Source organism: Xiphias gladius, chromosome 22 (genome assembly GCF_016859285.1).
Source record: "Xiphias gladius isolate SHS-SW01 ecotype Sanya breed wild chromosome 22, ASM1685928v1, whole genome shotgun sequence".
NCBI classification, from domain to species: domain Eukaryota; kingdom Metazoa; phylum Chordata; class Actinopteri; order Istiophoriformes; family Xiphiidae; genus Xiphias; species Xiphias gladius.
The window spans coordinates 7,209,819-7,234,482 of record NC_053421.1 but is presented as its reverse complement, the minus strand read 5'-3'; the positions used below and the strand labels follow the sequence as shown (position 1 = coordinate 7,234,482).

Genomic DNA, 24,664 nt, shown 5'->3' with positions numbered 1-24,664 from the left:
GTGTGTGTGTGTGTGTGTGTGTGTGTGTGTGTGGCATGTCTTTATGTACATGGGTATCACTGGAGTAAGCTTCTTCTTGCGGGGCTGCAGAAGGAGACTATTTGTCTTTATTATGCTCTATTTCCTGGTGCTCTCCGTGTGTCTAATTCATTTTCACACCCTCCCTCTCATGAAGGCTGTAGCATTTCTACTTTAAAGCTTGGATTTATCTCTAATAAATAAAGAAATAGATAAGTATAGAATCATACTTCTTATATTCTCTTAATTCGATTCTCTGCTACAGGCAGTGTCACATCTTTTGTGTAGAGCGCTGAAAGTGCTGCACAACTCCTTTGAGCTAACTGTGAGCATCAAACAAGCCTCTTTTTTTTAATTATTTCTCATGCAGCCATCTCTTTGACAATTACCATGAAAATATAACAAACCATGACTACTGGGATAAAGTGTATTTATTCATAACTGCGTGAATTTTAAAAGGTATGCTTTGACATTTTGTGAAATATGCTCTTTCACTTCCTTGCTGAGAGCTGAGAGCTTAGAAGACTGATACCACTCTCATACCTGTACGCTAAATATGAGGCTACTGTCGGCAGCTGGTTAGCTTAGCTTAGCATAAATACTGGAAACGGGGAGACAGTTAGCCTGGTTTGTTTCAAAGGTAACAAAATTCTTGTACCAGCACCTCTAAACCTCACTCATAGCCAGGCTAACTGTTTCCCCCTGTTTCCAGTCTTCATGCTAAGCTAATATAACTTCCTGCTGGCTCTTAGCTTCAAATGTACCTTATAAACATAAGACTATCTAAACCCCAGTTCTGTATATTATTCATTCAATATAAGATGTTTCGTAGTCTTTTAGACACCATAATGTTTTTAAACTGAAACCATGCGTTCATTTACAGCTACTTGTCTGTTAACAAGCCATTTCATGGCCAAGGCCAAAAGTTTTAATTAAGAGTGCCAATTTAAGATATTTTTACCTAAGCCATTTTTTAGTGCCTGATGGAGAACTAAACCCTGTGTGCTTGTCCTCTCCTGCAGAGATTCCTGCAGTTCCTGGCATCTAGAAACACCCTGTTCAACCTCAGCAACTTCCTGGACAAAACCGGCTCTCATGGTGCGTGATGTCTCTTTCCCTCCTTTGTATAACAAAACTAGTCCTCCAATATTTTCAACACCAGTCCATCTACATATAGAGGTCTTTCATTTGCTAACTCTTTCACCCCTTTATTTTTGTGTTCCAGTTTATACAACAGCAGAACAAGCATAAATGTTAAAACCTACCTGGTCTCTCTTCCTACGATCCCTCTGTTCCAGCTCTCCTAATCCCTAGTCCTAATCCCTGCTCCCCCCAATTAAACCCATCTCCATGGAAATTAAGTCAGTCCCCCACAATGATAAACACTGTGTTCACAGCCTGTTGTCATGGACATTTTGTCTACTAGGGTGACTGGAATGTCTGCAGAATTTAGAAAGCCAAATAGTCAATTTTTAAGAGATTTTAAATTCTATATCAAATTAAAATCAGGATTACATGAAACACTTATGTAGTGATGTATGCTTGGACGGAAAGTGCTTGGAAGCTTGTACTCCACAATGAAGTCCTTATTAAAGTCATCCTTGTTATTAATAGAATACTTACATGTTTTAGGAAATTAACTTCTTCGCTCTTTTGTCAAGAGTTACCTCTAGCTTTACCTTTGGACAGAGCAAGGCTAGCTTTTCCCTGCCTCTAGTCTTTAAACTAAGGTAAACCAATCGTCTCCTGGCTCTGGCCTCGTATTTGGCATACAGATAAGAGACTTAGATAAAGATTGATTCCACTCTCTTGTCTGTCTTTTAGATACAAATCTACAGCCAGGCAATTAGCTTAACTTGGCATGAAGACTGGAAGCAGAGGAAAATAAGTAGCGTGACTCCGTAACACCATGTTGACATTATATGGCTTAAGCAAACAATTTAACTGGATGCTACTTGGTGCATTTTAACCTTTTGACATAGCCAGGCTAGCTGTTTTCTCCTTGCTTCTAGTCTTTAAGCTAAACTAATTGTCTCCTGGCTTTAGCTTCATGCATAGTGTACAGTCAAGAGAGTGGTTTCACTCTTTTCATCTAAGTAGCACCAAGAAAATAAATAATCGCATTTAACAAAAATATTGAACTCTTCCTTTTAAGACTGAGACCAATGCATAATTGCATTTTATCACCCATATATTTGTCACAGGTGGAAGGTACAAAGACTCCTAACAGTTGTGTTTACGACATTTTGAAACTTTCAACATCTTGACTTCGTGTTTGTTGATTTAGTTTTTTGAAACTTTCAAGAGCCCACTAATACTTTGCACTGAGTTTACATTGAAGAGTGTGCATGTGTTCACATGTGTTTGTGTGTTTCTTCCTCAGGCTATGACATGTCCACATTTATCAGACGCTACAGCCGCTATCTCAATGAGAAAGCCTTCGCCTACAGACAGATGGCTTTCGACTTTGGCCGAGTCAAGAAAGGGTACTGGTTTTCATTTCTCACGACACCGCCCAGCTGCACGATGGTTTAAGCGTTATCAATTTTTTTTTTTTTTTGTCTATTAAAAAGGCTTTGTTAGTTTCTTTGGGGCTAGAGCATGCCCACCTCTTACTTTGCCTCCATATCCACCTGAATAACACACATCCCACAGAGGTTGGGTTAGTGCGTGGGATGAACTCAGTTACCTCTAGCGTGGCGTTACGCCAAGTGCATGGCTTTACTGGCATGTACTGAGTTCAGAGATGAATACAGAGTGGGTTATTACTCAAGCGCACAGAGTGGACAACTCTGTTTAGCTGGCAGACACAAGTTCCCTCAAGGCACTGCAAAATATAGATGCAGACTACAGAAGAGAGACCAGACACATTGGTGGATATTATACTGTATGTGTGACAGGTGCAGGCATGGTGACAGACAGACAGTATGTGAGTCTGACTTTGTCTCAGCTCTGGATTCTTGACAGTGGTCACTAGACCATTCAGACCAGGCTGTTCCAAAATATTTGAATATTCTCTCTCTTCTTCCAAATATTTTAATATTCTGATTCTTTGCAGGCTTAAAATGATTCAGCTTAATTTTCTCATTCTTTATCTCTTTCCTTCTCTGTCCCGCCGGTCTCAGAGCTGAGGGAGTGATGAGGACCATGTCAGTAGAGAAGCTGTTGAAAGGAATGCCCACCCTGCAGAGCCAGATTGACGCGCTGCTGGATTTTGATGTGAGTGACACTCGCTAATAGGGAACAAAGTCACTTTGCAAGGTCACTGAATTTGCTGAGGGATAAACACAGTCACGAAAAAAAGCTGCCAACTGGGTTTAACCAAGCTTAGTGAATGTATGATGAGATGTAGTCACAGCCCCATTCACTCATAGGACCATTCCGTAGATTTCAACCTCCTCATTCCCCAGTATGTAACGTAGAATTCTCTGTTTGGTATACCTTCAATAGCAGGGCTATGCCAACATACCATTGAGACTACAGAGAAATTACATTTGTAAATTTGGAATTTAAAAGCTATATTCTGTTCCATCAATTCATCTTCAAAAATCTTAGCTACACTGTACCTCTTTGGCTTTTATTTGTGTCCACAGGTGCATCCACAGGAACTGAACAATGGAGTGATAAATGCCTGCTTTCTCCTACTATTTAAAGATCTGATCAAGTTATATGCCTGCTACAATGACGGCATCATTAACCTGCTAGGTAAAGAGTCACTCCTTTCACTTTGTTACCGGATTAATTAAATAATCCATGAACAAAAATTATGTACTCTGAAAAGATTAGACTGGGGTTATTATATAAGTACTGTATATATTTTTTTTTATTGTCAACAAACACCATGCAAAAACCAAAATCATCAACGTGTTCGTCCATTTCTCAATACTTTCTGACTTCCTTGCCCTGTCTGTGGCAGTCAGCACCAAGCCATTTGATCCCACAGTCCTGACAAAAGAAACCTTTAAAAACATGGTCACAGATACATAAAAACTACAGCTGAGTGCTGTAGTTTTTTGCAAAAGTTACTCAAACAGGAGAAAACAGTGCATTTGTTGGGGACTATTTTTAATTGCGGATTTGGTGCACTGGCGAGTATTTACGGCAACAGAACAGTGTATGTGAGATCATCTCAAAATAAACTACGGTGCCTGGGTCCACTGTAATGGAGGAAAATGTCACCCGGTGCAATGATTTGCCTCAGTCGTGTGTTTTTAATAGTTTTTGGACACAGTGGATGGCTTTGGGACAATATAAGAGACACATGCATCTGGCTTTGCCTACACGCACAATAGTTGTTGGACAGATCAATTTAATCTTGGCTTTGGTCTTTTTATGCAATTTAACACAAAGAAAAATAGTGAATATCACCAGACTTATTCTTTGACTATATGAGGGTAAAGGGTCACATTTTACAATCTCTTTTGTCTAGAAAAATTTTTCCAGATGAAGAGAAGCCAGTGTAAAGACGGGCTGGAGATTTACAAGAGATTCCTGACACGAATGACTCGGGTTTCTGAGTTCTTCAAAATTGCGGAGGTAGCCTACAGAGCACATAATATCACTGAATATCAGTTAAATCCAGTATTGCTTATTAACTGTTGCATTAAAATGTCACTGTATTCCTCTACAGCAAGTGGGAATAGACAAAAATGACATACCTGAACTCACTGAGGTAAGACTGACTAAGGTTTTTTTTAGGCTACATATTAACAGAGCATGACAGTACTGTGTTTTTTCCCAGCTGTACTGCATCCCATGTGAATGTCTAAGGCTACCACCTATTGTTTTCTCCTGCTGTGTCCCTCCTGCTGTGTCTCTCCTGATTTCTCCTCTTTGATTTTAATCAAAAGTTCACAGACAGCTACATTGTGTCCCTTGTGTAAAGAGGAGAAATGTCCATTTAAACCTTTGAATTTGTGACTGGAAGAGCTGTAATATGCTGAGTAATGCTGCTGATCAGGTGGCTGTTTCCGCTGCTTAAACTCTTGAGCTAAACATAGTTTTAGTTCAACAATGGCACAGAGGAACAGCAGACTGTTAACCGTGAATTGTGCTACAGAGTTTCCATGACAGTTGCACTGTAAAGATTATTTTCAACCTCTTCTCTGATTCTTGATTTTTGGGTCGAGACCAGTATAACTGATTCCCAGAATGAGAAACCTGATTTCTCTCTTTGTTAATGAATCAGTCCCAGGCTTCTGCACTCTGTTCTGTTGTGGAAACTATCCTTTCAGACATGGCCGTATGGATGACTTGCATGAAAAGCATGCTGTAATGCTGTCTGATTAAACTCAAGCTTGTTAGGTCACTGTAGAGCTAATGGCATAAAGCAGATCCACACCATGCTAAATTGAACATGCTGTGTTGTATGACACTTTTATGGCAGAGTATTTGAAAATGGAGATTGGATGTTAGATCCTCAGAACCAATCAAATTCACAAATTCATGTCAAGTGGTTTTGGTCAAAGGCTATCAGAGGTGCACGCTAGCTTGAGTCAAGCTAACTGTCTGTATTATGTTACTACACTGGATTTGTGGCTGCCATATAGAGGCGGGTCGAAAAGTCTGAGGCCACTTTCTCATTGGTGATTTCAGACTTTTGGACCTCACTGTAGATATTAATCAAAATTTATGGAAATATGCTTATTGGCTTTCTTGTTGAGAGTTAGCTAGAAGATTAACAAAATTCTTGGTGCCCCCATTTAACATCCCTGGGCCAAATTCATTTTACAATCACTGGATTCCAGTTTCAATAATCCCCTTCCACTCTAAGACATTAGGTAAAACTACAGACAATCTGTAGTCAGCATGTTGACGGGCGTCGCGGTTGGTGTGATCCCATCACAAGGTGGTCTCTAGTTAACATGTTGATCTTGTTTGTTTAATCTGTACCAAAAACTAAATGTAAAAACGAGTATTTAAGCTAGCTAAGCCTAACCAGTCGCTTGCTGATTATAGCTTAATATTTCTGTACAGACATGAGAGTGGTATCAATCTTCTCATCGAACTCTTGGCAAGAAAGCAAAGAGCAAAAAGTGTTTTCCCCACATTTTCAAACTATTGCTTTAAGGAGCTATTTGAGTGTTGTATTTTACTTAAGTAGTGCGTATATGTACTTTATAATGTGCACGTTCTAGGAAGCATAGGAACAACAGATACTAAAAACCCTGTATGTGGTGTTTAAACTTGCTACATTCAGTTATGTGTATTACATGTGAGTGAGAGTGATTGCAGTAGAGTAGCAAGAGCTTAAGGCTTCTCAAAAAATGTCTGGCAGGAATATTATGCCACCTGTGCAGAAATTTTGTTATCCCCGCCTCTAAAGTGATGAATTTCTTTCAGTTTGAAATTTAGTCTTATAAATATCACTCTTATAAATACTCTTGATGTCTTGTGTTTATTAGACACATTTCTTCTCCCACAGTTCTCAGACACTTTTGTTTCCATTCATATCTCTGAAGCTGGAAGAGCATGTGAATGTTATTAAGATGGTTTGGTTTTTAGCATGAAGCTCAACTCGGGTTGGCTGTGTTGGGATTAGCAGCAGTGCCCCTAATATCATACAAAAACTGACTTAACTACTCCTGGTTATTTTTAAGAAAAAAATATAAAAAATTGTACAAAAACATGTTAGCCTGATATACCTATTTAAAATATGCCACCATTTTTCTATTGTGCTATAAATTAGCTCGGTAGCATGATTAATCTTTACATTTCAGCCTATGGAGTTTAGAGGCCGTACCTTTAAAAATAAATACTAAAAAAAAATACTGTATGGGTGATAAAATTCGATTTATGCGACCAGGAGAGCAAACTTTATCAATCTCCCAGGTCCCTCAAACTACAGTGGATTAATCTCAGTCTCAGCAACAAATTTCTCCTATCACCCCTTCCAGGAGGTATTACATCAGCACAAACAACATCTGACTGACTCTCTAGCCATGTTGTTTTCTCATCATTCATGTACATATGCGCCTTTATCTTTTACAACAGTGTGTAGTTGTAGAAAATTCTCTGCAAATGCTGGCAGTGTCAGATATATCAGATAATCTTTCAAATATATGCCTGGAGGCTGTTAAAGCTGTCCTTTGTCTGCAGAAGAGCCTTCTTTGTTCTTGGTGGTGAGGGCAGCCACTTTAAAGTCCTTGGATGATAAATGGTTTACCCATCCCCCTCAGTGCCAGGACAAAATATTATCATCCTCTCTCTCTCGTTGGTCTCTCAAAGTTTTAGGGATAATAGACTAGACAGCTTTAAATGGACAGATTCGGGAAATGGAGCAAGGAATTAAGTAAAGTGGAGTAGTGGCTTATTTAATTGGGTGAATTAGCTTTGACCTCTCTTAATAAGCCTGCTGGATATTATTGTGCTATCCTTCCAACGGCATGTCGGGAGGTGATAATGTCCCATTTAGCCTGGTTGAGCATGTAGCTTTGCATCGTGGCTGGCTGGATCATTATTCTGTTCTCTCGATTGGCATGAACATTAAACCCTTTTCTGTTATTTTTCTGTTTCATTTTAATGTTAGCTGATGTTTTTGTATCCAGCTTTATCCCCCTCTTGATTTTCCACTCCGTGTAAAAAAATGGAATTGTGCACATGATCAAAGTACACTAATAACTTCCAACAAAATATAATTAATCGATAAAGTGGTTGAGAAAGTTTCATAATTATTATATTTGCTCTTGTTGACTAAATTTTAAATTGGAGCAGTGCATTCAGGGATGGATGGATCACAGAATATAGAGTGCTGTCGAGTTAGTGTTGATTGGATTATTCTGAAAAACTGCACAAAGAAGATGATTATCAGTGTGTCAGGGGAGGGACGCATGAACTCAGAGCAACAATCAGGATATTAGACAGCGTCTTCCCTCGCCCGGTTTAATAGTTCTTATCATGTGAGACAAAAAAGGCCACTTCAGTTGACGTATGTCTTCTTTAATGATGCAGGTTATCATTTGAAATTCTTATTTGAGATACCATTGTGACATCCACTATAAATGCAGACTTCATTTGAAATATCCGTATAGCAAATGAGCAGCATAGGCTACATATGGTCAGTATGATGCTGCCATTTGTAAAGCAACGTTCAATACTCGTCTCCTCTCTACTTTTTATGCTAAGGAGGCCTAGACTTAAGAAACTGCATCTGTCAAGGTCCCACCATCTTTACAAAGGCCCTACTTGTGTCCTAATGTAATCTTAGTGACTCCACATATTTGCCCACAAACACATTAAACAGTATATTCTCATGGAACTTTTGATGGGTGTCTTATGGTACAGTATCATAATACTGAAACTGAGGGACATACTATATTGAATCCATGATCAGGGTGTCTTTTGAACTGTGTTGTCCACTGTCTTCCACTGTGGTTTCCTGGGCTGTAATCAGTATTGTCATCCTCTCCAACCATACCCATGTGTTCGAGCTGGCGCTGATAACAGTAAGGGTCCCTGTTGTAGTAGCCTCTGTGTATCATTCTGCAGGCCCCGGAAAGTCTTCTGGAGTCCCTGGAGACCCATCTCAACACACTGGAGGGGAAGAAGCCGTAAGTGGCCATATCTTCAGCCTGCGTTGTTTTTTTTTGTTTGTTTTTTTTAATCATGTACCAGAAGTAGCACAGAGCCAAAGCTTCAAGTAGTCCTGCAGTTGCAGTGTCTGCAGTGATTTTTCTTCGACATTTGGGTGTCCATGCACCTGAGTATGTTTGGTACTTTAAGCAGTGGTTTTTTCTTTTTCTCTGGGACCTGTTTGATTTTTAATTGGTGTTAGATTAGTGGCAGTATGTGCTCGATCTCCTTCTTATTCTTTGTTACTTCTCTAACATGTCTTTTCCTCTTTCTTTACCCACCTCAGAGAGGATAAGTAAGTATTATCTGTCAATGGGATTTGGACTTGGAAATACTAATTTACCATCCTTTTGAACTAACTGTTTTTACTTATTTGATTCATTTGAGTATACACTTTTCAGTGATTCTGTAGAATGATATCTGAACAAGCCACGTACATTGTTTTTGTTTTTGTATACTAAAAAATTGCTCAGGATGCTCTACTATAGCAAACACACACTGATCATTTTTTTTCTGTACAAGTTATGTTCATATTTTGCGACTTCAGCCTGTGTCGTTACTAACATATTTGTCTTTGTCATCATCCTAAAGTCAGCTCTGACTTTTACAGAGCTTTAGCTGCGTGCCATTCAAAAACATTCAGCTCTTACCTTCTGTCTGCAATGTGAAAAAGAAAAACCAACCAGGATGTCATTACTCAGCAGTGCAGCATGGATCCATTAATTGCAGATAGTTACTAAATGGAATTGCCTTGAAATGTGGCCTTTCTGAAAACACTTAAGTGATACTTAAGCTGTCACTTTGCCTCCCATCTCAGTAACAGCCATTAGGTTTCAAAAAGTACATTATTAAGCTCTTTAACTCATGTACTGTCATTGTTTTTGCAGGTCACCCACTAAGGTAAGCTATGTTTCATGATAATCATAATGTAGTGGTAATAATAATAGTCTTTTCTTATGTATTACCCTTTTCAAAAGGGTCAAAACACGGTTATTTCGATCTTTACAGCAGTAAAAAATGTAAATGGTAAATTCTACTTTTAACTTCACCCCTTAACATTTTCTACTACAGACAGGTAGTGATTCATTGTAAAGTCATGTGTTAAAAAGCTGTTTACGTAACCCTGTTGGTCACCACATTAAAGGGGTCTTTCTCTGCGGCAGGATGCGACAGCCAACAACACCTCGCCAGCTGCTGCTGCTGCGCCAGCCAAGCCTGCGCCTCCTGCTGCCGCCGGCGGGCCCCCTGCTCGCCCTGGGCCGCCTGCCAAACCTCCTCCGCCCTCAGTCACCCCTACCGCACCAGCCCCCACCAACACCACTACCAGCAAGTGAGAGACACTAAACAATTTTATAAAGTGTTTGAACTTAGCTGCATCAATATCCGAGCATCAATATTACATCCCAAATGGATTCCCCTCTGTCAACACGCCCTATCTCTTTCTTTCTTTCTGTTTAGTGCCCTTGATGATGGGTTCTTGTTGGATCTAGACCCAATTTCCTCCTCATCAACAGGGGGCGCTGCAGCAGCTTCCTCCATCACTGGATGGGGCGGTGAGAACATTCTGCTCTGTCAGTAATTAGCTGGATCCAGAATCACTCCCTCATTCACTCATTCACTACTTCCTATGTAATGTACACTGAATAGTTTTCTCAATAGTAAACAGTAAACACTTACTAATCCTCATCATTTTTGCATCTATAAAATGCAGCACATTGCATTGTGGGATTGTCAGCAGAAAGTGGTGTACATGCCATGGTTGAAATTACTCCCTATTTACTATGTAGTGCACTATTGTTACTGTCCTCCATTTTATTTGAGTGTCCGAATTCTGAGTGTGTAAATTTATCAACTATTTAATGCCATCAAAAAATCCCTTATGGAACAAAAAAAGTGTTGTCCAGGACATGTACACTTTGTGCTAACGATCCCACAATGCAGTGCTCCACATTTTATGGATGAGAAAATTACCGTTTTGCTACTTGACGGCTGACAGTGGTGAGGCAAAACGACAATGATTAGTACGTTTCTGAAATCTCAATTTACTGCTCACTACTGAGGAAACTGTCGAGTGGCTGTTATATAGTACATGTAGTAGAGTAGTGAATGAGTGAACAGGGGGGTGATTTCGGACACAGCCATGGACACTACTTTTTTCTCCACTGTGGAATTGATAGGGGGTATAAATGTATACACTCGGAATTCAGACACTCATTTGATATTGGCTTTAATTCCATCACATTCAAATGGACCATGCTAACGTTTTTGCATGTTTCATCCCATTAGCTACAAACCCTTTTGCTTTACATTGCTGTGGACCATTTTCCAAAGCATAAAGTGAGCTGAGGTTGCTGCAAAATGATTTTAGTAACACAGTAAAATTAATGGCATACAACTGCTGCCCATAAGAGGTAGGAAGAAATAAGCAGTTTAAAAACCTGTAGTATGCTTGGGGTAATTTGTGGCAGTAATGTCAAGGATTATACGATTTGTTGTACATGAGCTTAAATAAACAAACCGTGGTCTTTTACAATGACTCCCTACAGTAAAATAAGGAAGTGTTACCGTCTTTGATGTTTTCATGCGACTATGTGGAACATCTAGTGGTTTAAACTATAGAGCATTCCCCCTATAAAGCTGCTGTTAGTCTTTGGCATGGTCTCTGTTTATCCCCCCATCTCCACTGATGCCCTGAACATGGCATGAGTCCAACTGTAACCTTTCCATACCTAAATTACATTAAGGACCTTTTAGCTCTATTGGGCTTTACCACTGGTTCGTGTCTTTCTGGCTTGTTCTGTATAATGTTGGCAGCTTGCAAATTGAAGATTTCTTAATTTCATCAGTGCATCTTTATACTTTAAAAAATTACACTGCTTGTGTTCACGCAGTCATTCGTTCTCTCTTACCTGTGTCTCTCTCTGTCCGTCTGTTTTGCAGATCTCTTGGCTGAGGGTGAGTATTGTGTTGACAGCACTCTGCTACAGACTGAGTACGAGAAATGCCTGCAGGCTTTTGATTTTTCACTGTCCAACTTGGCTTTCTACCTTAAGTACTCTTTGTGTCTTTGTGTCGGGCTGTGTTTGCAAAGAATTCAAATGTATTTTCACCTTTAGCAACCAAATCCTCCCTGGCAGTTTCTTACCACACAAGCAAAGTCTGTATTTTTTCATTTTTCATTTACTTTGACACTGCCGTCTTCCTCCTCTCTCCCTTTTTTCTCCTTCATTCTCTCTTATGGGGGTTGTGACTGGGTCGTGGCACTTGGATTACGGCGTTTATCCACATAGCGTCCCCTGCTGCCCCTGATGGAGCCTCTGAAGCTCTCCTGGTGGAGGGAAAGGCTGCAGATGCCGATGCTGCAGCTGCTACCCCTGCAGCTGCCACGCCCACAGCCGCCGCCCCTACCACTACCACTGGGGCCACACCAGTGCCCGCCTCTCTGCCCGTCCCAGCTCCTGCCACCACCTCAGCCACCGACATCGACCTTTTCGGAGGTCAGTGTGGTTTGAGGGTGGGATGTAGATCAGGACACACGGCGTGGCGGCCTGCTTGCTTGTCTACAGCAAGCCCTTCATCGTTTAGTAATGTGCTGATAGGTTTCCTTTGGTATAACGTTGGTATATAAAAGACTGGATTTTCACGCTCACGTCCTAAACTTTGCATCGCAACTAACTGACCTTGTGGTTGCCGCGTTTTTTGATATCACATTACAACTTAGTAGAGACCTGAAAAACCTGCTAGAAACAAGAATGTACGTGTACATTCTGACATTTCAGTAAGCAGATGGCAGTTTTTGACATTTGCCATGTATTACCATTACATTGGAGTCACAGAGCTAAACATCCGATTTTCCAAAAAATAATTAGGTATTTCCAGAAACCTCAAAGACCCGTCTTGCCATCTGGACGAAAAAATATTTTGTCTGCTGACGAAAAAAAAAAAAGTAGATTTTTAAACAGTTTGTCTAATTGCAACTGTATTTCCAGGTAAAACACAAGCAACATATAAAATATTGAAAAAAACATTAATATATGCTAATAGCATTGATGATACAATTTTTTATTTTGGTTCACATTGAACAAATTGAGCAAGGAGAAATGTCATAACTGGCTTCCATATTTGTTTGGATTAGGAAGCACAACTTGAGAAATAGATGATAAATCTTTCCATGCACGTGGTCAGAAGAGTCCTTGAGGCTTCGGGAAGTACCTTGAGAACAGCAGTAAACGTTATCGTTGATTTTTCAGATATTATATTTTTCAAACAGATAGATGCTCAGTGCTGTGACTCAAAGGTAATGATTTTCTATCCTCACCTTTTTCTAATGTTTTTACATCCTGATTTGTTACTACCATGCACACTAATGTGCTGACATAATGTCAAGCTTTCACACAGCCTGTTTTGCACTGAGCGCAGAGCAAAACGTTTATCATTTGTGGCACATCCCAAAAATACAAGCCTGTGTATAGTGTATTACATGCTTCCCTCTGGGTTTATTCAAAGCTGCACATTCGTCACAAAAAAATAATGTGCTCAGACATGTTAGACACGTGTTAAACATTCATTAGTGTTTCGTCATACTCGTGTCCACCTCAATAAACCCACTGCAATGCAGTTAATCTCCTATTATGACTCGTAATTTTGGGATTTGTTGCTTTTTGCTTTTTTTTTTTTTTGGTTTATCACCCTAAATGATTTTCTAATGGTTTCATAAATATGTCAAAATGATGAGTAGCTGGATTTTATTTAATGATCTTCTAGCTTTTTAATATTAACCTCAACCCTAACAATTGATAAGCATCAAGGGTCTGCTGAAACGGCCAACTGAACTTCTTTGTCAAAGAGAGACTTTTCCTTGTCCATCCCTAAACGTGACATTTTCCTTCCTGTCACAGAGTACAAGAAACTTGTGACAACTTGTTCATTTCACAAACCTCACTGAATGCAGCCTTATGCAGCCTTCCAAAACTCAAATGTGACTGATGGTACAATCAGATCAATCACCGTAGTGACTAGGCTGCATATTTCTTGTATTCTCTGCTTTTTCCTGATGCTGACCTCTCATTTTTGTTTCCTGTCCATTCCATTTGTTTACTCATCCTCTGTTCTTTACATCCATTTGTCTGTCGGTGTGGCCCGGGTGTTATGGTTTGTGTTTGCGTTCCGGCTGTTTTCGTCTGCAATACCCTAGATGCGTTTGCACCTTCCCCAGGAGATGGTCCTGCTGCCGTGGCCGCGGGCCCCGCTGCTGATGCGTTTGGTGGATCTGGTGGGTGACAAAGCAGGTTTTTGTGCTCGTGCGTGTGTGCGCGCCTGTGTGTGAGAGTGAATGTGAAAGCTGTTGTTGCTTTTATTATATTAAAGCTGCTTCTGCTTCCACACGAGACAGTAGAACAAACATGCCCACAGGGCCTACTGTCTCAACCCAAATCCTGCTGTAATGCCCCAGTCATGGACCTTCTCCTCACTCATCTCGACTACTCTACTCCTCCTAATGTTCACCCAGTGAATACTACAGTAAAAAGCAGAGTGCAGCTGTTTATTATACTGTAGTCCAGGAATGATGACCATTTCTTTTGATACCACTAACCCCGATACTACCTGATGGTGATGATTATACTAATCATCGCTAAGCCTTTTTTCTTTTTATTTCATTTCCTTGGAAAAACCCCATTTAGTTTCTCTCTTTGGCCTAGTATAAACAGCAGGACAATGAGTGGAGCAATCCATGTAGTTGTCCATTCATTTACAGTACATTTTGGGATCTCTAGTTTGGCCATGGTTAACTAACTGCAGCAGTATTATTTTAGATTTATGTAACATGCTCTGATGTTATTCTGCGCCCACACTTGACCTTCTGTGTTAGTCTGTGTAAAAAAGGGCTTTTGAAAGCTTTTCCAATTGGTCAGCTTAGCTTTTCAGTGATGATGATATAAGCTCTTAAATTACCCCTTGCATCTCAAGCGTTTCATGTTATCTCTGTGGCAGTTTTTGGTCAGTTTCATACTCATCAAAGGATTAAGTCCTACTGAACTTGGTGATTACCTGACTTGTCATCTAGTGCCATTATCAGGTCAAATTTTTTTTTGAGACCAAATATCGGAAAACTAGTAACATTCCCATGAAGCCTCAGCTGTACTTTGTTAATTAGCCAATGTTAGCATGCTAACAGGCTAAATTAAGATGGTGAACTTGATGACTATTACATGCCAAACATTAGCATGTTAGCTTAGTAACAGTGACCATGTTAGCGTGCTGACTTTTCAGCATTTAGCTCAGAGCCACTGTGCCGAAGTACAGCCTCCCAGTCTTGTGTTCTGTCACTCACTAGAAGTGTAAAGAATTATGCAGATAGAAATTTTGCTAAAGTTGAGTCATTTTAGTAGACTGAATAATAAATAAAGATTCTATACATAGTCAAACTTTAATTAGGTAATGACAGATGGTAGAAATGGCTACTATATGTGCTTTTTTCAGTAAACACTTGAATACACAGCTGGTCAGCGGATACCTAACCAGCTAATGGTTGGAACTATTGAACAAGTTACACAGTGATAAATAATATTTCTTTTATATTTGCCACCACATGTAACAATATGCTGCCTGGTGAGACCTGAATGACCTGAATGGCCAGTTTCTGTCTAAATGGCTGCCTGGGTCAGTAATATCTGGCTAGCGCTGAATTTAGCTAGGTTCTCACAGGTGAAAACCAGTTGGTCTCAGTCTGAGGGTAGTTGAGCCACGTAGAAAACTGTTTCTTCAATCACTTTTATTACACACAAGTTCCCTGTTCTTAGTAGTATGACAGTTTTGTCATTTTTATAAAATACCAGTGTGACTAGACCTCTTGTATGCTAACGTGTTTGTAGTTGTCACAGAGCAAACAATGTAAAAGGGACAGGGATTATTTCGGTGTTCTCATAAGTTAAAAGAATAATTGTCAACCAAAAATTGTTCTGCGCTACCAACTGTACAGTCAGTGATTAGTTACTGAAGCATTGTTCTCCACTGTCTGCTGGTGTGGATGCAGCACTGAAGTTAATGGGTGACTGTGTGCATGTTTATTTCTTTGTACCTAACCCCGATTTGGAGCTTGAGAGGCACCTTGCCTCACAAATATGCTTTCTACAGTGTTTGTTGTTTTAACAAACCCTCAATCCCCCATCCACCCACCATCCCCTTCCCTTCTTCTCTAATCATACCCACCCCCACCCCTTAACACCATCCCCCTGCTGATCTTCCTGAAGACCCCTTCGCTACAACGGAGGGGGGGAGTGGATGTGAGCTGCAGAGCTTGAGCTGACCTGTTGCTTGAGGCCGCCGGGTCGCGCCGCGCGCCATCACCCCTCCCACCTCTCTAGCGCCGCCATCGCATCGCCGCTGCCGCGCCCCCCCCCTTCCTCCACCACCACCACCACCACCACCGACACCACCACCACCACAGAGTCTGCAGCCGCCCCGACTCTAGATATCTTTGGTGGTAAAGTCCTCTCGCTCTCATTGCGCCTCTCACTGCATTGCCCTGCATTATGACACTGATGATGATAATGGTGAAGTTTTTGATGATGATGACTGTGTTGCTCTTGCTAGTGATGATGATGATGATGTTAGTGACAGTGATAACAACTTGCCCAGACCCTACATTTCAGATTTGTTTTTCTATTTTCCATGATGCCTTTTCTTCAGATACAGACCATTTAAACAAGCTAATCAAGCATCTTGACCCCCTTTGCATAACAGAAATAATTTGGATGTAAAAAACCAAATTCACAATGAAGGCCATTGTGTCTGCTGCTTTAAAAAGTAATCTGTTAACTATCCATTTTTTGGGCACCAAACAATCTGAAAACGGTTAACTTGATTTCTCTCTTTTTATTAACAGAGGTGGCTCAACTTGTTTTGATTGTTAACCTAATACTAACATATAGTCTGCCAAAACTTAGAGGGAAGAAAATTTGTTTTCTTCTCCTGCTTGTGACCATTGTTTTAGATACTGACAGCTGAGAATGCACTATTGTAGGGTATGCACTTTGGTTAAAAGGGAATATTTCTCAATTTCAAAATTCAGGAATACTAAAGTTTGTTTTTCTTCTATTCCTGGGTGATCAGGTTTGCTCCCACTGTCCAGAAGACATGCAGGTTAGGTGAATTGGTGAGCCCAAACTGCCCATATAAAGCTGCCTAATGTAAGCTGGGATGGGATCCAGCCCCCATGTGACCCTGCACAGAGTAAACGTGCATAGATAATAGATGGAAGTTTGGAAGGACATGAGCGATTCCTGTGACCTCGAAAAGATGTATGCATAACTCGCTACTTGCCACAGTTGGCCCATCGCTTTGGTTCAGGCTGAACTATATCAACAACTACTGAATGGATTGCCATGACATGTATACAGACATTTGCGTCCCCGGAGGATGAATCAGTATTGATCCACTGATTTTTCCCGTGGCGCCACCAACAGGTGAAAGCTTTCACTTTGTGACATACTGTTACATCTATTAGATTGATTGACAAATTTTTTTATTTTTTTATTTTTTTACAGATATTCATGTATCCTACTGACTTTGGGGATCCCCTGACTTTTCATCTAGCTGTAGAAAGCACAGGACACATGCTTTAATCTCTGATGTCTTAGTGATATCACATAACTGATTTGGGAACTGGACAAACTACAGTGATTTCTGGTAACACAGTCAAAATTGACTTTTAATGCTGAAATTTGGCAATATTCCCTTTTAACTTTTGCACTGTTTCTTTTTCATTGCACTGAACAGATACACAGCAATTTACCGGATTAATAATTAAAATGTATGCTCTCTCTGCTTTCCCCCATCGCTCTTCTGAACTCATCATTCTGTATGCACTGGACTTAAACTCTGAATGTACATATGATTATGTGTCCTTGTTCTTAGATATGTTTGATTCTATGCCTGAGCAAAGCCCCACCACAGAATCCAAAGCTGCTACCACTCCTAGCGTAGACCTTTTTGGTGCAGGTACAGGAGCTGATATCCATTTCTCTGTGTGGAACCTCTTTCATCTCCTCTGGTTTCCATACATGCACTCCTCTGTCAACTGTTTTTTTTTTCCCACACGTCTTGGTTTGTCCCCCATAGTGGTATGAGAACTGTGCATGTCCCCACTCGTTCAGTCTTGGATTGTCGTTGTGGCTGCTTTCTATCTATGCTGTCTTTCTAGCTGCCACGCTAATGCTTTTCTTTGCTCCCCGACCTCCACGGTTTTCTTCTTTCTCATATTCCGCCTCTCGCTTGCATTGGTAAAATAGACCTCCCTGCTGTTTCACGCGGGCCCTCTCCTTTGCCCGAGCCGACTCCTGCTGGAGACATTGTAACGGGTGAGTTAAGCTGCTTTACGTTTACTGCACCACTGTTTCCCTTCCTTTTTTTCACGAAGACGGCAGCCAGATGCCCGTCTCAACTTATGAAGTTTTTGCATGGTGCTGGTGCCTGCAGTATGCAGCACACCAGTCTTAACAATTCCAAATCGTGCACACTTCAAGGATGTGGATACACATTTAAGATGCTGGGATGCTTGCTTCCCTCTCTTGCTTCTTCTCCGCATGCTTGCTATAGCCTTTTACACCAGGCATAATGCCAGTGCATGACCAGAGCATTCTCTACTTGGAAATAAAGCTGTCACCGACAAATGCAGTCAATCAGATTGGGGAGTAAATTAAACCCTTCCTGCTCCTCTCTCTGCCCGTCTCTCTGTTTAGACTCATTTACATCTCCAGCTCCTGCCGCTGCTCCTCCTGCCACTGCTCCTGCGGCAGCTCCAGCCTCGTCTCCACCCAAAGCAGAGCCGGTGCCAGTCATTGACCTGCTGGGTACTGTACCTTACAATGCACAAATACACATACGCACTTCTTTGAAACAACATACACTGTATACAGTGTGTATGTTTGTGCCTTTTATAATTTAACTTTTCTCTTCCCTCTGGGTATTTTTATCATTGCAGAGTTGTTAGAGTAAGTATGTACTAATGAGGTTGATATTGTTTTGATGTAATGATAGACTGTAGGTGTAGGTGCAAAACTAATTTCAGCCATTTTTAGAGACTGTAGACAGATCATAATTACAGAGCAGACAATAGTTGGCAGTAGACTCAAGTTACATTCCCAAAATTATTATCACCCTCTGTGTTTGTGTGTTTCTCTATTCTGTTTTCATTCCAGTTCAGTTTATGTAATGTTCGACATTTAGCTGACCTACTGTACTAAAACCAGGGGAGTGATTCGTCTCTTGTGGATTCACATTTTTTGCCCCGCTAGCAGTGTGTGCATATACTGTATCTCAACAGTTACTGGATGGATTCCTTTGAAATTTGCATATACATTCCAGGTCCTGCAAAACCAATGACATTCCCATCAGCTGCAGCTGATACTCTGTGTTTAGTGCTAATAGCAAGTGTTAGCATGCTAACTTGCACAAATAGGATTTTGAGCATGGTAAACATACCTGTAGCAGGTAAAACTGCTACATACATTTTTTTACCAAATCTTAATCCAAAATAATTAAAGCAACATGTAGAAGTATACAAGACAGATTTTTTGCAGTCATTATACCATGTTTTGGGGGGGGGGGGGCTGTGGAAGTTATATTGAGGTAAAAGGTCAATCCAAAGCAGCTTCCAGTCCCATTATGTCCGGAATTTGTTCCTTGTCCACATTTCAGAGTTCCTTCATTTCATCTGACATCTTTTTACTTTTTTTTTTTTTTTCAGTTTTAGTTTTTGCTGTATGAAGATATTCTGGGCGTGTACGTTCATCGAGGTAGTCAGTGTGATCTGTCTCACTGTCTCCCACCCCCCACCATGTCTGAGTGTGTGGTTCAGGGCTGACCTCTCACCCCTTTCTGCCCTCCATGCCGCATTGTGGATAATTGGACGGCGCTACAGACTCCTTCAGCGGTCCGGTGGAGGAAACGCAGAGCTCTGCTCCTGGAGGGCCTACAGACGACCTGCTGGGAGGTGAGACACCTCTGACTCCTCTGACTGTGACTCCTCTACAGCAAATTTCGATAAAATGTTTTTTTGCAGTTTTTGCAAAAAGTTTTTATGTTGGCAGAGAGCTGGAAATGTTTTATGCCTTTTTAAGAAATTGGGCAGTCAGTAATGGTGGAGATGCATTCGTCAAATTAATGACACAGACTTGGCAGGACTGGTTGAATTAATTACGCAGCAGTTCCAAAGTGGCTTCAGACTGATTTGGAAATGACTGTGAAATGTGTGTCCACGGCCTGGTGATGTGATAACCAGTCATAACCAAATCGTATTGAGGTGGCATTAGTTTTAAATACTCTATAGGGGGTCACATGATATATCTGAGGGCTCATGAGATGTTTAATTTCTAAGAAAAAAACGTTCTGCTACAGAAATGTTCATTCATATGTCAGACTTTTCTAAACATTTTTTTTATACTTTTTTTTATGAAATATTGGATAATTTGACCTCTTGGAGCCTCATGTGATTATTTAAATGAAACCTTCTGAGTAGTTCATAGGGGACTTTGCTCAAAGATATCTGAAATGTGACAAGGGGCAACTAGACACTGCTTTCTTGTAGAAGGTCGCAAATATTTAACGATGTAATGTATTTTATACGCTTATCATATGTTTTTTATTGTAAAATATTTAACTGAAAAGTAACTAGTAACTATAGCTGTCCAATAACTATAGAGGAGTAAAAAGTACAATAATATCCACCAGAAAGTAATGAAGTGGAAGTGTAAAGTAGCATAAAATGCGTATACATACTCAAGTATAGTACAGGTACTTCAAAATTGTACTAACAGGATGTATAGTAGTGGAGTAAATGTAGGTAGTTCCCACCCACCACTGATATAGATATATGCTCCTTATATTGTAATATTCTTCTCATTTGTGATCACATTGGTTTCATTATTTAATATATCTGATACCTAAAACTCCATTGAACATTTTGCACATCATGCAGATATTTCATCTATTGTCCTGTCTTGCTCTGGTTTACTGTTACTGTAAATCAGTGAATAGATTTTGCATATTTTTTTTTTTTAATAAGATCTAGTGCTGTCACTAGTTGAATAATTCGCTGTATTATCTCCTTTTTCTCGGTGCTCTGTGCTGCTACTATTTGCTGCTGCAGTGATCAACCTTTCCCCAGATGGAAAATTTCATTTTGCTTTTAAGATGTCTCATGTGCCATCTGTTGCATCAGTAATCACATTCAGTGTGTGTTTGTCATGGAATTAGGGATATTCTGATATGAAACAGTACTGGATGCATCTGTCTTACCTAATGTTTCCTGTCTGTTATGTCCTTCAGGCCTGATGTCCCCCACCCTGGCCCCCACTGCCGCCCCAGCTCTGGCACCCTTGGCTCCGGCTCCAGCCTCAGCTCTGGTGCAGGATGACCTCTTGGAGTCGAGCTTTGACGCTCTGGGCTCCCTGCCTTCTCCAACGCCGCCCGTACCTGCTGCAGTTGCGGCAGTACCGATAGTGCCAGCTCCAGCTCCAGCAGCAGCACCACCACTAGAACCTGCAATCACCACACCGGCGCCCTCTGGTGGCTTTGATGCTTCAAGTGAGTGGATCGTAATTTGAGAGAAGACTTCTTTTCCCTTTTTTTTTTGCTTCATTTTAGTAATCTGTTTCATTGTCATGCCATGTGAAGTGTGAAATATTAGAAAATTTCAAAAAGTCTTCTGATCATATTTGCACAGGTCTTCTGCTTGATGTGCATTAATCTGGTCGGCTTCAAACTGTTCTATTTTAACAATGGACCTAGCTATCTCTTCCTGCTGAGAGCTTGGCTACTGCATGAATGACACACTGAGTTGTGCTGCTGTTACTGTCCTGACGTAAAACTGTTGTTGCTGCTGACTGCTTAACTCTGCAGCACTGCTCCCTCTCTCGCAATGATTTTTCTTTTTCTTTCTCTTGCTCTCTTCTCTTGTCCTTCTTGCACTTTCACAAATGCTGGGCTTTCGACACTTCCTGCTCATTCCCACCCCCTCTCCACAATCTTCCTTTTTTCTCTCTTTCTGTATTTTCTTCATTCTTTCTTTCTGCTTCAAACCTTTACTGTACTGCTCAATTTCCATCTGCTTTTTCACCCCTGTTCACACCCCGTACACTTTGCTGGGTCATTGCTTGCTTCTTCTAATCTGTAATTGGTGAGTTCAGCCCTGCAATTCATTGCAGCATGTGCAGTTCGGACAAGTCTCCCCATCTGCGTCTTTTAAGGATGTTCCTATTTTGCATGTTGCAAAGTGACCCTTCTTTGACTCCTGCATGAGACACAACTTACTGTTGTTTATGTTTGTACAATGCATCTTTATTTTCCTCGGTCTTTTAGAGCAGTGGCTCATACAGTAACCACGTGCCATCAAGGCCCCGTGTCTGTCTGCAGTCGTCATTCCAATCCTGAAGGGCTACAGCAACACCTTTCAAGGATACACTTTTCAAGTGACCCTTTAAACACTATCACATTGTTGTGAAAGCTCCTACGCTTTGGCTACTGCAGAGGTCAGAATCAAGAAAACTAAAGAATCCTGCCAACCGTCCATCACTTCAACCCACTTTATTAAGACAAAGATTTGATCCACAGAACTTGATCAGGCAAAATTCGTACAGACAAACAGCACCATACATATAAAGGCTGTAGGCTTTCACCTGGGAAAAATCCACTAATCAGAGGACGCCAGGAGCCCCTTCCAGTGCGCATACAAATTAAGGTCAATGAGCTCCTCAAATACAGAAACAAACACCATACTGAGCTCTTACAATTATAAACATACATAATAAATATGTCCAAATTATGAAATATCACTTCACATTATACTGTATGTTCCGGCCCCCTGTGGACATTTCATAAGAACATTTTTTACAAATCCCTTCCATATTACACCATGTAAAGCTGAAATGTTTTCCTGATAAAGTGAGTTCAAGTGATGGACCATGGGCGGGATTCTTGGGCACTTTGTTTTCGAGTTAAGAGGTTTTGATCAAACCTGCTACTCTGGTTATAGTTACACTTTTTACAAAAAAAATTCAGTGGTGGAAGCTTCCACGGGGCCTCTTAAACAGCCAAAATTCATCATGTGTACATATTTACACTATCCCTCAGTGATTCACAACTACCTCTGCCCCAAGGGGTATTTCTGCAGTTAGTTGGAATGAAAACCTATAAAGTCTTTGGCCTTGATGACACTTGGTTCCAAACCAGTGCTGTATTCAAAAATCAGTCAGTGTTTAAGTTCCTGAGATGTGGCTATGTAAAATGCCTGAGCAACTGGCCAAGTGAGTGCAGTTGCTGTAGTTGTATCCCTTTGAATGCTCAAATATTTTCAGTCCTACATTGTGCATGTGATGCGAAGATGACTACCGATGCCGTCACAGCTGGACTGTCCTCCTCACTGTGCCGTCTGGTGTCACATCTGCCCTCTGCCTGTGTTATACCTAGATTAGGGATTTGCAGGTTTGTAATCTGTGCTGTTTGTCTGTTGTCCCGACATTCCCACCCTGTCCCCAAGTGTTTGGTGGATTAGGCGACTTGCTGATGCCCGCCGTAACGCCCCAGAGCACTGGGGGCAGCACTGCTGGAAGCACAGCTGGAAGCATGGGAACTCCCGTTGCAGTGGGAGGCATTGCAGCCGCTCCCCCCGCCACCCCACCTTCCACCAAAACCATTGGAGGAGATCTGGACTTGTCACTGGCCAACCTGGTTGGAGGTAGACAGCTGCTTTTCATGCCTGAGCTTAGTCATTTCTGTTGATAATAAATACTTAATAGAAAGTTAACTTGTTCTTCTTTCTTTCTTCTGCTCAGACCTTGGAGTAAAGAAAAAGTGAGTGTGTGTTGAAATATATGAATTGTATAATTGCTTGATGCTAGTGTAGGCATAAAAATGGATGTATGGTTCCTATAGAGCTGAAATGTTTATGGATTTGTGAAAAATCCAAATCCACTTGGATTTCATTTGGATTTCATTTGGATTTCTAGGGAGCAAAGTTTAAGTCTTATTTGGAGAAATGTCAATAAAAGTCCTGGAATTTGAACTCTGTTGGAGTCTGAGGTACATCCTGTGTTTGATTTCTTTTAGAGACCCACAGAGTGAGAAGAAGCTGACAGGAGGCGCCAACTGGATGCCACAGGTAGCTCCCACAAGCTGGGCTACACCAGGAGCCCCCATGGTAAGAACAGCATGGACTCCCCCACCACGAGATCACGCTTCATCCAAAAGCAGTTTAATTTCTGCAAGCTGAGTTAAGATCTGTGCCTTCTGCCTCGGGCCTATAAGATTCATCTCTGCAGACATCAAAAACAACCAAGACAAGCAGTTCACAAACGAAATTTGTTGTTGTTCATTAATGCAACCATGGTGCAAACATTTTCAGAACTCCCACAAGCTGTGTGATTTGTGATTACGGTTTTAAGAACGTGCAAGATGTGCTGATGTGACCACTGTCTGTCCCTTTAGGCTGGCGCCACCCCTGGAGCTCCTGGGGCACCGGGAGCAGCTCCACCTGGTGGAGCCATGGTGCCACCAATGAGCGCACAGCCTGGCTTCGGCATGGTGAGCTTTATTTAGTTCACAGTGAAATCTCTCACGTACAAGAACATACTGCATTTCAAATACATAACATCTAGATAATCTCGAGGGGTGATGATAATTAACCTGTTTAGCCTTTAGAAATCCCAATCTACTGTGTTCTCCCTGTTTTACCAGGCTCCAGCAGGAGGGCCTGGAGCACCCATGATGCAACCAATGATGGGGCAGCCCCTGATGGGACAGCCCATGCTGAGACCTCCCTTCACAGGGGTGGCTGGAGCTGCTCCTGGAGCCGCTGCACCAGGAGCACCGGTAACCGACCACACACACGGACACCTTCAGTTACCAATGAGGCCATTTGTTGACACATATACTAAACCAGTTATACATCAGTATATAATTCATGTCGGAAAAGATTCATGTTGTCGTAAAAAGATGCAGCAACAACAATTTGTGTAGATACGTTTGCCTGCCACTTCATTTCTGGACAGTTGATCGTGAAGTTCAGCTTTTCCTTGTT

General features: G+C 41.1%; 1 protein-coding gene across 1 annotated transcript in view; it reads left to right on the top strand.

Annotated features, from left to right (window-relative positions):
• Nucleotides 1-24,664, top strand: part of snap91a (synaptosome associated protein 91a) — a 47,206-nt gene that overhangs the window by 22,447 nt on the left and 95 nt on the right. The window contains 26 exon segments of the mRNA XM_040118172.1: nt 1,041-1,116; nt 2,402-2,504; nt 3,144-3,237; nt 3,612-3,723; nt 4,448-4,554; nt 4,649-4,690; nt 8,506-8,567; nt 8,876-8,884; nt 9,477-9,489; nt 9,753-9,919; nt 10,048-10,142; nt 11,530-11,544; nt 11,880-12,086; nt 13,784-13,861; nt 15,840-15,947; nt 15,950-16,072; nt 17,506-17,589; nt 17,880-17,948; nt 18,330-18,440; nt 19,511-19,582; nt 20,917-21,174; nt 23,126-23,323; nt 23,421-23,439; nt 23,695-23,785; nt 24,073-24,168; nt 24,322-24,456. Coding sequence (XP_039974106.1) covers nt 1,041-1,116; nt 2,402-2,504; nt 3,144-3,237; nt 3,612-3,723; nt 4,448-4,554; nt 4,649-4,690; nt 8,506-8,567; nt 8,876-8,884; nt 9,477-9,489; nt 9,753-9,919; nt 10,048-10,142; nt 11,530-11,544; nt 11,880-12,086; nt 13,784-13,861; nt 15,840-15,947; nt 15,950-16,072; nt 17,506-17,589; nt 17,880-17,948; nt 18,330-18,440; nt 19,511-19,582; nt 20,917-21,174; nt 23,126-23,323; nt 23,421-23,439; nt 23,695-23,785; nt 24,073-24,168; nt 24,322-24,456 — 2,544 coding nt within the window.